Source organism: Gekko japonicus, unplaced genomic scaffold (genome assembly GCF_001447785.1).
Source record: "Gekko japonicus isolate JY-2015 unplaced genomic scaffold, Gekko_japonicus_V1.1 scaffold772, whole genome shotgun sequence".
In the NCBI taxonomy this organism is placed as follows: Eukaryota; Metazoa; Chordata; class Lepidosauria; order Squamata; family Gekkonidae; genus Gekko; species Gekko japonicus.
In genome coordinates, this window is record NW_015177031.1 from 468,720 (window position 1) to 482,417 (window position 13,698).

General features: G+C 42.2%; 1 protein-coding gene across 2 annotated transcripts; it reads left to right on the forward strand.

Moving 5' to 3' along the window:
• The first annotated feature begins 205 nt into the window (after positions 1-205).
• On the forward strand, positions 206-13,086 carry SPATA5L1 (spermatogenesis associated 5 like 1). Of its 2 annotated transcripts, none has more exons than XM_015427927.1 (9): positions 206-254; positions 964-2,084; positions 2,942-3,127; positions 3,804-3,959; positions 5,856-6,065; positions 7,867-8,094; positions 9,517-9,651; positions 10,561-10,686; positions 12,024-13,086. In XM_015427927.1, exons 1-9 carry the CDS (start codon positions 209-211, stop codon positions 12,177-12,179), a joined length of 2,364 nt encoding a protein of 787 aa, XP_015283413.1. In that variant the 5' UTR covers positions 206-208; the 3' UTR covers positions 12,180-13,086. The 2 variants fall into 2 exon arrangements, with proteins under 2 accessions (XP_015283413.1, XP_015283414.1); XM_015427928.1 differs by lacking the exon at positions 206-254 and adding an exon at positions 299-403.
• The last annotated feature ends 612 nt before the right edge of the window (positions 13,087-13,698 follow it).

A 13,698-nucleotide genomic window follows, 5' to 3' on the forward strand; every position in this document is an offset into this window, starting at 1 on the left:
AGTGACGGGGTGTACTGCCTACGGTACACCGTCGCCTATGATTACACAGGGGAAACCCGACCAATCAGAGTCTGTGCGTGCCCCTCTAGGATTGATTGGCAAGGACTCTAGCCAATTGGTGCATTGCTATTCTGCCCGGCTGTTCTTTTGGAGGAACACGTTTTGTGGGTTTCTTCAAAACCTGATTTCACAGCCTTACCGACTCCCGATGCACCGATGGAACTTGGAGAAGAACGAGGGGGGTCTGAGAGGCAGTGAGGAGACGGTGGTGGAAGGGGAGGGATGGTGGGGCTGCTTGTCCTTGTATTTTGCGTCCGATGTGCAACGTTGCTGTTGGCATCTGTAGTTCACGTGTCTCACTGAGTCGTTTGCATTCAGGAGTCTGAGGTGTCGTTTTGGGAAGGTAGGGCACCACGCGTGCTTTTCCATTTTGAGACATACTGGCTCAGATTCTTATCCCCTCCCCAACACACACACACACACACACACACAATCTGGGGACTTGCAGTTGTCAGCGGTGTGGGAAGGGCACTCTGTAGATGCCCAGGCAGAGTCTTTACATAATATATGGAGTAAGTTCCGGTAGACTTCAGGGTTGAACCCAGTCTCCCCTCCCCTTAGTCACTAAAGAAGTGTGGAAGGGACCTCCAGGGTCATCTAGTCCAACCCCCTGCACAATGCAGGAAATGCACAAGTATCACACACACACACACACACAGTGACCCTTATCTTCTTTTCCTGTGGCCTTCAGCTTTTCCCATCCCATGGTTCAGTCATTCCTAGATAAAGTAACTTCTCAGAAATCACACTGCTGTTTTGCAACAGTCCAGAATATATCTCAATATGAATCCACACCACTATCAAAAACTATGCTTATCCAGCCCCTAGTGAAAAGGGATTCCTGTCAATGTTTTCATTTCATAGAGCTGATAGTTCTTTTTTCTTTTCTTATATATTTTTCAGGGACATGCCCACAGGTGTGTTTTGCACAAATCTGTGCCCAGCTTTTGAAGATGGCTTTATTAAAAGTGCTCCCGCTGGATCCAGGAGATGAAGGCACACAGAGGTGCAGATTGGGGCCTGCCGCTTTCTCCTCCCTGGGTGCCAGACTAGGCTCCCCAGTTAGGATCACCCTGCCCACTGGCATTTGCCTGTGTACAGCCTGGCCTCGTCATGACTTGGCCGATGGCTACTTGCAACTGGACCTCAAGTGTAGAACTCGCACTGTCAAGGTGGACCATTTACGGAATCTCACTCTGAGCACTGACCATTTGCAAGTCCTGGAATGTCACAGACTAAGAAAACTGACAGTCAAGGTGGTCCTTAGGAACCGTGCCATGAAAAAATGCATGTCGGAAGCCATGCTGCAGGAATTGGCCAAAGAGGTATTGCGAAATGCTTACGTTTCCCTTTGTCACGTTGTTACATTCAGGCCAATTCTGGGTAATCTAGTGGCATGCATTGAAATACTGTCTATGGAGCCTGCCACAGAAGAAGCTGGTTTAGTAACCCCCAGAACCAATGTCTTTGTTAAAGAGGTGGTCACACTAGACTGGTATAACCTTTTGGTAGAAGACAGTGGAAAAACACTAGTGGCTGGCATGGAGGATGTCAGAAGGTCGTTGAAAGAGATGATTGACTTGCCTTTACACTTTCCAAAAACCCTCCAGAAACTAGGCCTTTCTGTTCCAAGAGGAGTGCTTCTGGTAGGGCCTCCAGGTGTGGGCAAGACTATTTTTGTCAAAGCAGTCACTAAAGAGGTGGGTGCTTGTCTTCTTTGCATTAACGGCCCTGTTGTGTACGGTCCAAGACCTGGAGAAAGTGAGGAGAACCTGCGACGTGCATTTGAGCAAGCCAGAGAAATGTCCAATGAAGGACCAACGGTCCTGTTTATCGATGAGATTGACTCCTTGTGCCCTAAACGAGAAAGTTCAAATAATGCTCCGGAAAATCGTCTAGTGGCTCAGTTGCTAACTCTTATTGATGGGACTGATGGAAGAAACAAGATGGTGATCATAGCAGCAACAAACAGGCCTGATGCTCTAGATCCTGCACTGAGAAGGCCCGGCAGAATTGACCGTGAGGTGGTTATATCTCATTTCTGAATGTGTGGTTTCCATTTGGTGTTTTACTTGGGAGGAAGCGAGGAAGAGTATGATCCACTAGAGACCTGGGGACACCTCCTGCTGGTCTCAGTCAGCGTAGTAGATTCTCTCAAAGGACTGTAAGAGCTGTAGTTATTGAAAGAAAATTCTTTGTTACCTCATCCTTTCTCAGAAACAGAGTTAGAATCATAGAATCACAGAGCTGGAAAGAGCCATAAAGGCCATCTAGTCCAACCCCCTGTTCAATGCAGGATCAGCCGAGAGCATCCCCGACAAGTGTTTGTCCAGCTGCTGCTTAAAGACTGCCAGGGAGGGGGAGCTCACCACCTCCCTAGGCAGCTGATTCCACTGTTGTACAACTCTCACTGTAAAAAAGGTTTTCCTAATATCCAGCCAGTACCTTCCCACCCTTAATTTAAACCCATTCATGTGGGTCCTGTCCTCTGCTGCCAATAGGAACAGCTTCCTGCCCTCCTCTAAGTGATGAGTTGCAATGTTGGCATTCACTTTACAGGTAAGTGAGTTTGAACTTGGTTTAAATGTATAGTGTAGACAACGATATGCCATTGTAAGAAGGAAAACAAGATAGTGATAGTTAATTGGCAATGCCCTTATGTTTTCATCTGATAAACATCAGGGAGAGGCAAGGAACAATGGCCTTCCTCTGGAGGAGGAGATGTTTCCATTGGGAGAAGATCCCTTAGGCTGGAGGAAGGCATCAGGTTTTGTTACAAGTAGCTTAAGCTCTGACTTGCCCAGGGTTCAATCAAGGAATAAAATGATAGCAACATGTTTCTGGGTGTTTCCCCCCCCCCTTCTCTTTTGGTTGCTTTCAGATTATCATTGGGACACCAACCATTTCACAGAGGAAATCCATTCTGCAGCTGATTACTGCTAGCATGCCTGTGTCCAGCGACGTCAATTTGCATGAGCTTGCAGAAATAACAACAGGTTATGTTGGAGCTGACCTCACAGCCCTCTGCAGAGAAGCTGCCATGCAGGCTGTGATTCGTGCTTGTTCGGTATGAATCCCATTTCAGACAGCGGCCCTAAGCCTGTTACCTGTGTTTTCTTCTTTGTCTGCCAAACCTGTTTTGTCTTGAGTTAAATACTCAGGTAGAACCGTAGAATCAAAGAGTTGGAAGGGAACTCCAGGGCCATCTAGTCCAACCCCTGCACAATGCAGGAAATTCACAAATACCTCCCCCCACACACACACACCCAGTGACCCCTGTGCTTCATCAGTTATCAGTGTGTTGAATGTCCTTGTGCCAGTGCAACATCACACCTTTTTTGGAATTGTGCCAATGCACTAGCATGTGCTACAGCACTTTGTAGAATCACCATGTAAGAGTTAGTAATTTGAGGATCCAGATGCATGGATAGATTGTTGAGTGATTTGGCTGCTCACAAGTGAGCAGGCTTCTAAGAAAATGAGCAGTTATCTAGGATGTCCCTGATTCAAATCTCATCTCTGCCCCACTCCTTAAATGTCCTTAGCCAAGGCACTCTCTCTGCCTTGCTGCCTTTCACCTACTGTTATGCGGAATAATAGTATGCTTCTTCCTCTAAGGGCTGTTGTAAGGATTGCAACAAGACAACACTTTTTTAAAATAACTGCTGGGAGGGTTGAAGGTACTGTACAGGTCAAACTGGGAAATAAATGCTAAAATGTTTGTTCTTTTTGTATTTCTTCAGGAATCAATTAGTGCAGTCAACATGTCGGACTTCTATGAAGCACTGAAAAAGATTCAGCCATCATCTTTTCGAAACAGCATTGGGCTGTCGGATTTCAAGCCTGTCACCTGGGATCAAATTGGGGGCCTCGAAGATGTGAAGCTAAAGTTAAAGCAGGTAGAGTACACAGCAGGCTCTTAAAGAGTAACCACTTCTTTTACTCTGAAATTGTGCCTTCATGCCTGTAAACTGTGTATTTCACATGTACAGTCATGCTCCAAGACACCTGATGGATGCCATGCACAGCATAAAACAAAAGGGATCACAGATATCCACAGGAAAAACAACACACAAGCAAACCCTGTGATACGAACAACATTTATAAGATTTACATTGCTTTTCAAAACTTTACAAAATTGCAACAATCTGTCCAACATTCTCACTTATACAATATTGTAAAAAAGTCCACATAGTCCCACATAATGAGTACCCGGTTGTGAACTCATTTCAACTTTACAGTCTTCCTCAGATGTAATCCTATATTTAAAGGAGGTGTCAGCTTCTTAATCCAGCTCAGTATTGTAAATTCTTCATTTCCTTCATACTATCCTGGAATAAACCATAATCAATAAAAATCCACATGAAGCTGCATGGAAAATAGTTATGTTAAACTTATAATAATTTAGTTTTTGTAATAATTTAACTTTTAGAAAACTTACTTCTGGTTCCATAATAAGTGTTTATTTTGGGAGCAAGCCAATCCTCTGTAGGTACAAAAAAGCCTCCTGGATTTTACTGGCTATGCTCTCCATAAACACTATTTATTTAGGTAGTAGCAACCCAGTCCTTATTTTATCTGGCTAGAGTTCTGGCTGGCAAATGCTCTATACTGTTTCACCCGGCTAAAGCCACGCACAAGCAGGGAGTTGAACCCAGACCTCCCTGCGCCTCTCCTTTCTAAATTCACTTGCACTGGATATTGACTTCCTAACTGATATTCAGTACAGTTCCAATGCTGTTTGGTTTTGAAAATCTTTTTTTTTAAAGTAGGGTAAGCTGCTCTCGCTCACTCCATTCCTTCCCAAGTCCCAATCTTGCAGAGTTGCTTTAATAAGTATTGAGGATACTGTTTCTGAAGAATTTTGAACATTCTAAGAGCTGTGTAAATGCAAGAATTACTATGAATGATTGTCAATTTAAAAAACATTGCAAGGATTAATCCCAACAACACCTGGACAAGCAACAAGGAGACAACCCCAAAGTAGCCTCTCCCCAATATCTCTCTGAACAGCATTTCTTAACAGCATTTTCTAAAATTTGCCAGGGCGGGAGCCCATGTTCTATAGGAATAATGCCTCTGTAACTGGGCTGAGGTCCATCTCATAGCCTTAGGCAGGGGAAAGACATAAAATAACTGCTGGGAGGGTTGAAGGTACTGTACAGGTCAAACTGGGAATGTGATATACAAGGTAATATTGTTGAATATCTTACAAGTACAGTACAGATAAGCTACTAGTTTTAAAAATGTAATCATTTTTATTAGTAGTGCTAATATGTATTATCCGCTCTGACCTGGATAGCGCAGGCTGTTCCGATTTCATCAGATCTCGGAAGCCAACCAGGGTCAGACCTGGTCAGTATTTGGATGGGAGACCTCCAAAGAACAGCGTTGTGACATGGAGGGAGGTAAACCACCTCTGAATTTCTCTGGCCTCGAAAACGCCATTGGGTCACCAGAAGTCAGCTGTGACTTGACAGGAAAAAAATATATTCACCTGTCTGAATGCTGGATGTTCAACAATATTAGCTACCATCCTGTAGCATCTGGGGAGGAAAACTATACACTAAGTTTATGTACTTAAAAATATTCTCCCATGTTTACAAAGAAGTTTACAGGTTTACAAGTTGCTTAGGACTGGGAAGAAATGCAAGCAAGACTGCAGTTCTTCTGGGCCCATGTGTACCTGTGAGGCAGAGGCCAGTCACCAATACGAAGGCTCAAAGGTGTGTTGGCCTGTACAGCATAGCAGCATGAGAAATTGATGGGAGTTTCCACTTCTTCTTTTTTTACAGAGCATTGAATGGCCAATAAAATTCCCTGAGGCTTTCGTTAGGATGGGGCTGGCCCGCCCAAAGGGTATCCTTTTATATGGACCGTCGGGTTGTGCCAAAACGACCCTTGTGAAAGCAGCCGCCACGAGCTGCCACTGCTCCTTTCTGTCCGTGAGCGGTGCTGATCTTTTCTCATCTTATGTTGGCGACTCAGAGAAGATTTTGTCCCAGGTTTGATTTCCATGCTCTTAATCCGTGGTAAAACATCTATATGGTCATTCCTACACTTCCATTTGTAAAAACTGTAGGTTCAGAAGTGACACCAAACCATATTTTGGAGCTACAAACAATCCTGCGAGGGGCTTGCATGTGTGAGCTCTCTCCTCTCTGCTCATGAGCTATAATCTTCTTCTTTTTTTAATATAGATTTATTTTCAATTTTTCACCATAACATATTCATTTCCATCTTATACATTTCATGTCAAAAACGTTCATCTGAGATCTTTAACAATCTCGGTCTTTAACTAGCTTCGTTAGAGTTCTATTCTAATTTCTTCATCTTCAGCCAGTCATAGATTATTTCCCATCTATCCCAGAAGAGCTCCTCCGTTTTATTTTGTAGTGTTATATTTAATTTGTCCATTTCTGCTACTTCTAGAATTTCATACTTAAGTTCTTTTATGGTTGGTATATTTTTTGTTTTCCATCGTTTTGCTATTAATATTCTAGCTGCTGTCAAAATGTACATAATTATATGATTATGATCGTTTATTGTGTCCGGTACCATATTGAGTAGATATGTTTCTGGTATTAACGGAATATTAATTTTTAATATTTCTAGGAATATTTTGTAGATTTTTTTCCAGAAATTCTGGATTTTATCACATCTCCACCATATGTGGAGTTATGATCCTATATTTTTCCTACATCTCCAACAAAGGTTTGATGTCCTCGGAAAACATTTTGCGATTTCTTCTGGAGTCCAATGCCACCTATAACACATTTTGTATATGTTTTCCTTGTATGGCGTCGCTCTCATATATTTTAGTGTTTTCCATGTTTTTGACCAATAATTCATTTCTATTGTATGCCCGATCTCTTTCATCCAAGCTGACATGGATGTTTTTATAACCTTTTCTTTTAAGGAGTCTTCTAGCAATTTTTTATAAATCTTCTGAATTCATTTGTCGCTTATTGAAAGCCATATTTTCTCTAGTTCGGTTTGACTAGTGTAAAAACCTATTTTCTTATCTTCAGTATATCTTGATTTTAATATATTCTTTTCCCACCAAGACAGCTCTATTTTTTGTTTTAATAGTACCTCATCTGATTTTAATTTGGTTTCTTTGGTTAGTAAGTTACCATAAATCACTTTTATTTTTCTTAGTACTATTGATGGTTTAGCAAAAGCTTCTATGGGAGAGATCCACATTGGTATTTTCTTATAGTTATTATTTTTACTACGTTCCAGACCTTTATAAGTGCACTTCTAGTTATGTGTGTATGAAAATGTGAATGAATTTTGTCTTTACCATACCATAAGTACGCATGCCAGCCCATAGCCAAATCCGATCCCTATGAGCTATAATCTTCTAAGTAGTTTCCAAGTTTTGCTTGCTGTGGCGTCAGTAGTAGCAAGCAGTGGTTTCCACTAGCCCTTCAAACCAGGATTCCAAATAGGGAACAAACCATTGATTAGAATCCTGATTTGCAGGACCAGAACAGATCAGAGAGTGCCAGTTTAGATGTTACATCAAATTACCTTTTGCTGAAATTGACTAATAGTGGATGAGCAGAGAAGAAAAGGTGGAGGAGGGGTCTAGTGAACCCTAGGATCCGTAAAAGCTCTTTCAGGTAGTGAAGGGTTAATGTTTTGCTTTATTGTACTGAATGATGGTTTAATGATATGTCTGAATCCAGCCATTATCTCATTCTCTGTAAATCATAATTTCAGTCAAGCAATGTTAACTTAGATTAATTTAGATATACAAAATGTCCTTCATTTTTATCTCATTTTCTAACCTGCCTGAAGGTCTTTCGCCAAGCAAGAGCTAATACTCCAGCAATAGTGTTTCTGGATGAAATTGATTCTATCCTGGGTTCCCGATCTGTTGGTAAAACGGGGCACGGTGTCCAGGAGAGAGTTCTTTCTGTCCTCCTCACTGAATTGGATGGCATCGGACTTAAGGTCACCGAGAGAAGAGGAAATAAAGCAGAGTTGGATGCTGACTGTCAAGAACAGATTAAAAATGATAAAAAGGTAACTCTGTGTGTGAGCGTGTAGAAATGGCTACTTTTAAAAAATCATTTCCCTCTGTAGAGGAGCAACTTATTGTTCCCTAGTGCTGAAGCAGCTGTGGCATAAGCAGAACCTACAGTCCCAAAAAGCTACTAAAGCGTCTTCAGTGTAACAAGGCTGGCCCTGCCTCCAGCAGAGTTATACCCTTCTGAACCCATTGACTCCCGTGGTCTTAGAATATAACCCTGCTTCCGACTCTACTGTTCATATTTAGCTGTTTCAGTTTCTTTCTAAATTCCATGCTTAATTATTACACTAACCGTGGTTTATGAATTCATGGCTGTAGTTTTTTAAACCAGGTTTGCTTTAACCATGGCTAAACATTACGTTAGCATCAAGCAAACTATAGAAAAGCTATAGAACAAAGTTTGAGTCCAGTGGTTAGTTTCCCAGCCTCTGTGTTTGCAAAATGATAAACAAATCTTGCTTGTCTCTGTATGCAGATTACTTAGCTTAACATTCCCCCCTCCCCACGCACTTTTGGGATCTGAGCCAAGGGAACAAACCATGGCTATGTGGACCTTCTTTAAAAATAAGCAGTGTGATCCTATGCAAAGGTACTCTATTCTCAGCCCACTGAAGTCAATGAGCTTGGATTGGAGTAACTGTGCATTGGATGGGGTTAGCAAACAGAACTGTTCTCATGGCCCTTCAGATGTTGCTGGAACCCTCTCACAATAGCAATCCTTGGTTTCTCCAGCACTTGTGTGTAAACACTGGTGTCTCTGCTGTTGTAGTATGGAGGCAGGTTAGCACGGCAGCAGAAGGACAAGGCCGAACTCAGACGCAGTAATTTGAAAGAGCAGTAAATTTGTCTCCTGCTGTCTCCTGTCTGCTATATGTGATACTAACAGTTTTATTCTGCCAGTGTTAACTTCCTTGCACATTTTATTTTTTCCTGAGCACAGTTTTCCCTTACCTTTCAGTTGACAAATGAAATTTGCAATATAAACAAGAGAATGTTCCAGAAAAAAAGAATGTTCCAGACAAATGGTTTTAAAACCTGTTCCTTGTGCGAATTTGTTTTCTTGCTTATTTATTTTTATTTTAAACATTTATAGGCTTACCTACAGGGCAGCTGGGACCCAAGGCTTTCAGTTATGTTATAAACACTGTGTTAAGTTGTACTATTCATTAGCTACGTGGGGTGTGTGTGTGTGTGACTGTAATAAATCCTGGATTCAGAAACGTTGCTTTTTCTGCAATGTGTATCGTTTTATTACACTGGGCAGAATGGGATAAGTAGTTGCACCTTACATGGCTGGTTTTTTTCTTTTATGTACTATAAAGAATCAGGTGCAACTTTGGGAAATATGCAGGATCTGAATGGAATGCATGAATGGCTATTTATTTCATCATTTTAAATGTGTCCCTTCTTACTAGCTGGAACTTCAGGAGGTTTTCAACAAAGATGTTGTGGTTGTGGCTGCAACAAATAGACCGGACATGCTGGATGATGCCTTGTTGCGTCCTGGGCGGTTGGACAAGATTATCTATGTTCCTCCTCCTGATCAGAAGGTACAGTATAAAACTCATACATGACTGAACCGAAGGAGTATACGATTCCAAGCAGAGGGTGGTAGACAAAGAAAGGTATATTACTTATAGCATGTGTGTCATTTGGTAACTGTTTGTTCTGAATGTTTGATAAAATTACAACTTTGAACTGAACAGCGGCATTGAAGCTGTGTTCCCAGGAACCTTGGAAATCTTCAGAAAGTTATCAGGAGTATCCGTAATGGAAGACATGCAGATTTCCTTGAACTGCAGCTTGTTCATCAGTTACGGAAAAGGTTGAGACTGATCTAAAATCCGGCCCTGCAGGCCTAACCATTGCCATAGCTTAACTAAGAATGTTATAACGGATATATCTAGAATCCTTTGCAATGCACTAGGATTGCACAGGGCTGGGGTGCCAAGTATCTTTGCTACACAGTAGTTGGAGAAAGATTGTGTCAACAGATATTCAGGTCATCGTGAAGGCAGATACTAAGCAACATGAGGGGGTATGACAGAGGTTTATTTTATCTTTGTAAACCTCCTAATTTGCTTTCCTAGGACATACTCTAAAGTAATTATACAATATTGCGGTCATGCTTCCAAATGCGAGGTATGTTTACTGAGGAGAAAGTCCCATTAAGGTCTTATTCCTAAGTAAGGTCAAATTCTCAAGGCTACTTCGAGCCATGTTTCGGCCTTTCTCCTGTCATCGGTGTACGTGTGTGAAAAATAAAAATACAGTTTTAAGTGCTCTTCTGCCTGGTTCCTGATTTGACTAACATGCAGGAAGTTTAATCCACAATTGCATTTCAGTGCTGCTGAACTTTACAGTGAGTGTGTGCTTTCATTCTGAATGTGCGTAAGATTGCAGCATTTGTACACAAGTACACAAATAGCTCTGCCTCTTTCTTTTGCCTTCTGCAATAGGGAAGGCTTTCTATTTTGAGACTCTGCACCAAAAGAATTCCGATAGATTCTGAGGTGTCCTTAGAAGACATAGCAGCCCGAGCTAATCTGTTTTCTGGAGCCGATCTTGAAAATCTCTGTAAGGAGGTAAGGCGAGATTTCTTCTCATAAATTCTCAATGATTTAGGATTTAAGATCCACATAATTTAATATCATGCATTCTTTTCTGGTGTAAGCCTAAGGTGTCTCACGTCTTTGAGAAACAGCACTGCAAATAGTGTGATGTTGCTACTTTTTTTGTAGGGAAGTATGAATCATAAAATCACAGAGTTGGAAGGGACCTCCAGGGTCATCTAGTTCAACCCCCTGGCCAAGCAGGAAATTCACAAATACCTCCCCCCACCGTACACCCAGTGACCCCTTTTCCATGCCCAGAAGAGGGCAAAAAACCTCCAGGATCCCTGGCCAAACTGCCCTTGAGAAAAATTGCTTCCTGACCCCAAAGTGGCGATTAGCATTTCCCTGGGCGTGTAAGAAAAGGCCACAAGAACTAAGCACAGATGCAACCTTTCCTGCCCTCCCCCTCATGATCTGCCTAAATCCACAGAGCAGCATTGCTGTCAGATGGCCATCTAAAAGAACAAATTTAGAGTCCAGTGGCACCTTTAAGACCAACAAAGGTTTATTCAAGGTGTGAGTTTTCATGTGCATGCACACTTTTTCAAATACATTGGCATGGAATACCTTCCATGTTCAACTTCAAACTTATAGAGAGAGGCTGAACAGCAAATTAACATGTAACATGATAATGTTTTATGCTGGCAACATATACCTTGTTACAGCTCCCAAACCAAGAGTTCTGGTGTTCTCTGCCTCTTCTTAAAATGCCCTGCAAGATATGTCAGCGATTTCCAAATCCTTTCATTACAGGTGCTTCTGCAAAATTTAATAACATGGCTTCATTTCTTTCCTGTGGGACAAAACAGCAAAGGTTAGGGTTCTCATTCTCTTCTTGGGATAAAAGAGGAGGAGAGGCAACTGTATCTATTCCCCTCCAGTGCTCTTTTCATTCTCAGCTTTCGTAGTATGTCTGCCCATCTGAGGCTAGATGGGAGGGGACCCAGGAAAGGGCCTTCTCAGTCGTGGCCCCCCCCCCCCCCCCGGGAGGTTCATTTGTCTCCCTTTATGGTCGTCTGTTTGGTCTTCCCTCACTATTATTAGGCCTCCTGCCAGTTTGTGTGTTTATTTGTGTTTGTTTCATTTAATTGTTTTAAATATTTTGTATATATTTGTATTTTTGGACACTTTTAATGTTTGTTTTGATGTTCATCACCATGTGGACCCTGATTTGGGTAGAAAGGTGGCATGGAACGGTTTGAAATAAACATATAGGAGAGAAGAGCACAAATACAGCAGTCGTCAATGGTGAACAACAAACACACAATTCATTGGTTCAGTATTATTCATTCTCTTCTCTTTTTTAGGCTGCTTTATTGGCGCTGCAGGAGAACCACGTTGAAGCAACAGCTGTGAGACACAAACATTTTGTGATGTCATTTGAGACTGTGAAACCATCATTAACACCCAAAGAGTTGGAATTTTATGAAAAATTATTTACAAAACAGGAGCGGCCTTTGTAAAGCAACAGGAAGGGAAAAAATTGTACTCTGCATTTGTGGAACCAACCCTGATCATAGACCTATAAAGAAATGAAAAAGTGACTAAGAAGGATCTGTTACAGCAGTTCTACGGAGCCTGCACAATATGTTACAGGGGTTGTGCCCAGACTACAGTAAAACACAGTACTTGTTCTGTCCTGTGAACAAGGGAATTTCTGTTGACATTACCAACCAATCGGTGCTGCGAACTGGAAAAAAACAGTTTCCCTTGACCTTGATCCTGGAGAACAAAAAATCTTCATCTCCCCAAAATAGTAAGACTACAGATCCCCAGCAAGCCTACTCCAGTTTTACATCTTCACCCCCTGTTTCTAAGGTATAATAAAGACTATGCCTTAGACCAGTTAGGTGTGGCGCTAGTGAGGGAGGATGACCACTACATTCACCAGAGTCCCAGGATCTCATATCTGTTATCAAACCACTGAAGAAGAGTAATCATAACCTTATCAGATTCCATATATGTGTGTGTGAGAGAGTAAACGTGAATGAAGGATCAAGTTGTGGAAGATGCCACAATGCATGGAATCCTAGCATACATGTTATGTTGGCTGCTTACCAATCCTCTGCTAAGGAAGCAGATTTTAGGAAAGTCTTGCCCAAATGAGGAAAAGAAAAACTCTGGCAAAACAAAGTTAATAATAAGAAAGACTCCAACCGATTCCGCAAAAGCAGTTGTTCCGCCCTCGATCTCCTATTTCCCCCGGCTGTACTGTTCAATTTTCCACTGTTCTCTGCATGGCCACATTTTGACCCGCATCTCCTGATTTCCCCTGCATCTGCTTGATCCTAAAAATGCAGCCAATCTTGTAAAATTCTTTGAGAGTGTCAGCAATGTTATCCCAATCTTTAATAAAGGGAAGAAAGATGACCCGGGAAACTATAGGCTGGTCAGTCTGACTTCTGTTGCTGGGAAGATATTAGAGCAGATTTTAAAGGGATCGAGCTGTAAGCATCTGAAGGACCACTTAGTGATCCAGGGAAGTCAGCAAGGTTTTGTCCCCAGCAGAGCTTGTCAGACCAACCTGGTTTCCTTCTTTGATCGTGTGACGAGCTTACTGGATCGTGGGAACTCTGCTGGTGTGATTTACCTGGATTTCAGTAAAGCTTTTGATAAGGTTCCCCATGACATTCTGATGGGCAAACTTGAAAACTATAGGACAGTTTGGTGGATAGGGAACTAGTTAGAGAACCACACCCAAAGAGTGGTGGTCAATGGTGTTTCATCAGATTGGAGGGAGGTGTCCAGTGGGGTGCTGCAGGGCCCAGTACTTTTCAATATTTTTTATCAATGATCTAGATGAAGGGGACTTCTGGTTTATGGTGACACGCAGGCAGACGCATCTCCCGGACATCCCGGGGATGCAATCTGCACACCAGCGTGTAGGAGGGGGTGCGACGGGTCACGACCGCCCCGGAGCCTTGGTAAAAGGCTTCTAGCCAGGGGGCTTTTGAGGGGCGACCTCTTCGCTGGTGTGATGCC

Bases quoted from the DNA above. Each gene is read 5' to 3' on its own strand.
- SPATA5L1 (XM_015427927.1), top strand. From the start codon at position 209: ATGCACCGATGGAACTTGGAGAAGAACGAGGGGGGTCTGAGAGGCA. The intron at 255-963 runs GTGAGGAGACGG...TATATTTTTCAG, and splicing joins CGAGGGGGGTCTGAGAGGCA to GGACATGCCCACAGGTGTGT. The intron at 8,095-9,516 runs GTAACTCTGTGT...CCTTCTTACTAG, and splicing joins AGATTAAAAATGATAAAAAG to CTGGAACTTCAGGAGGTTTT.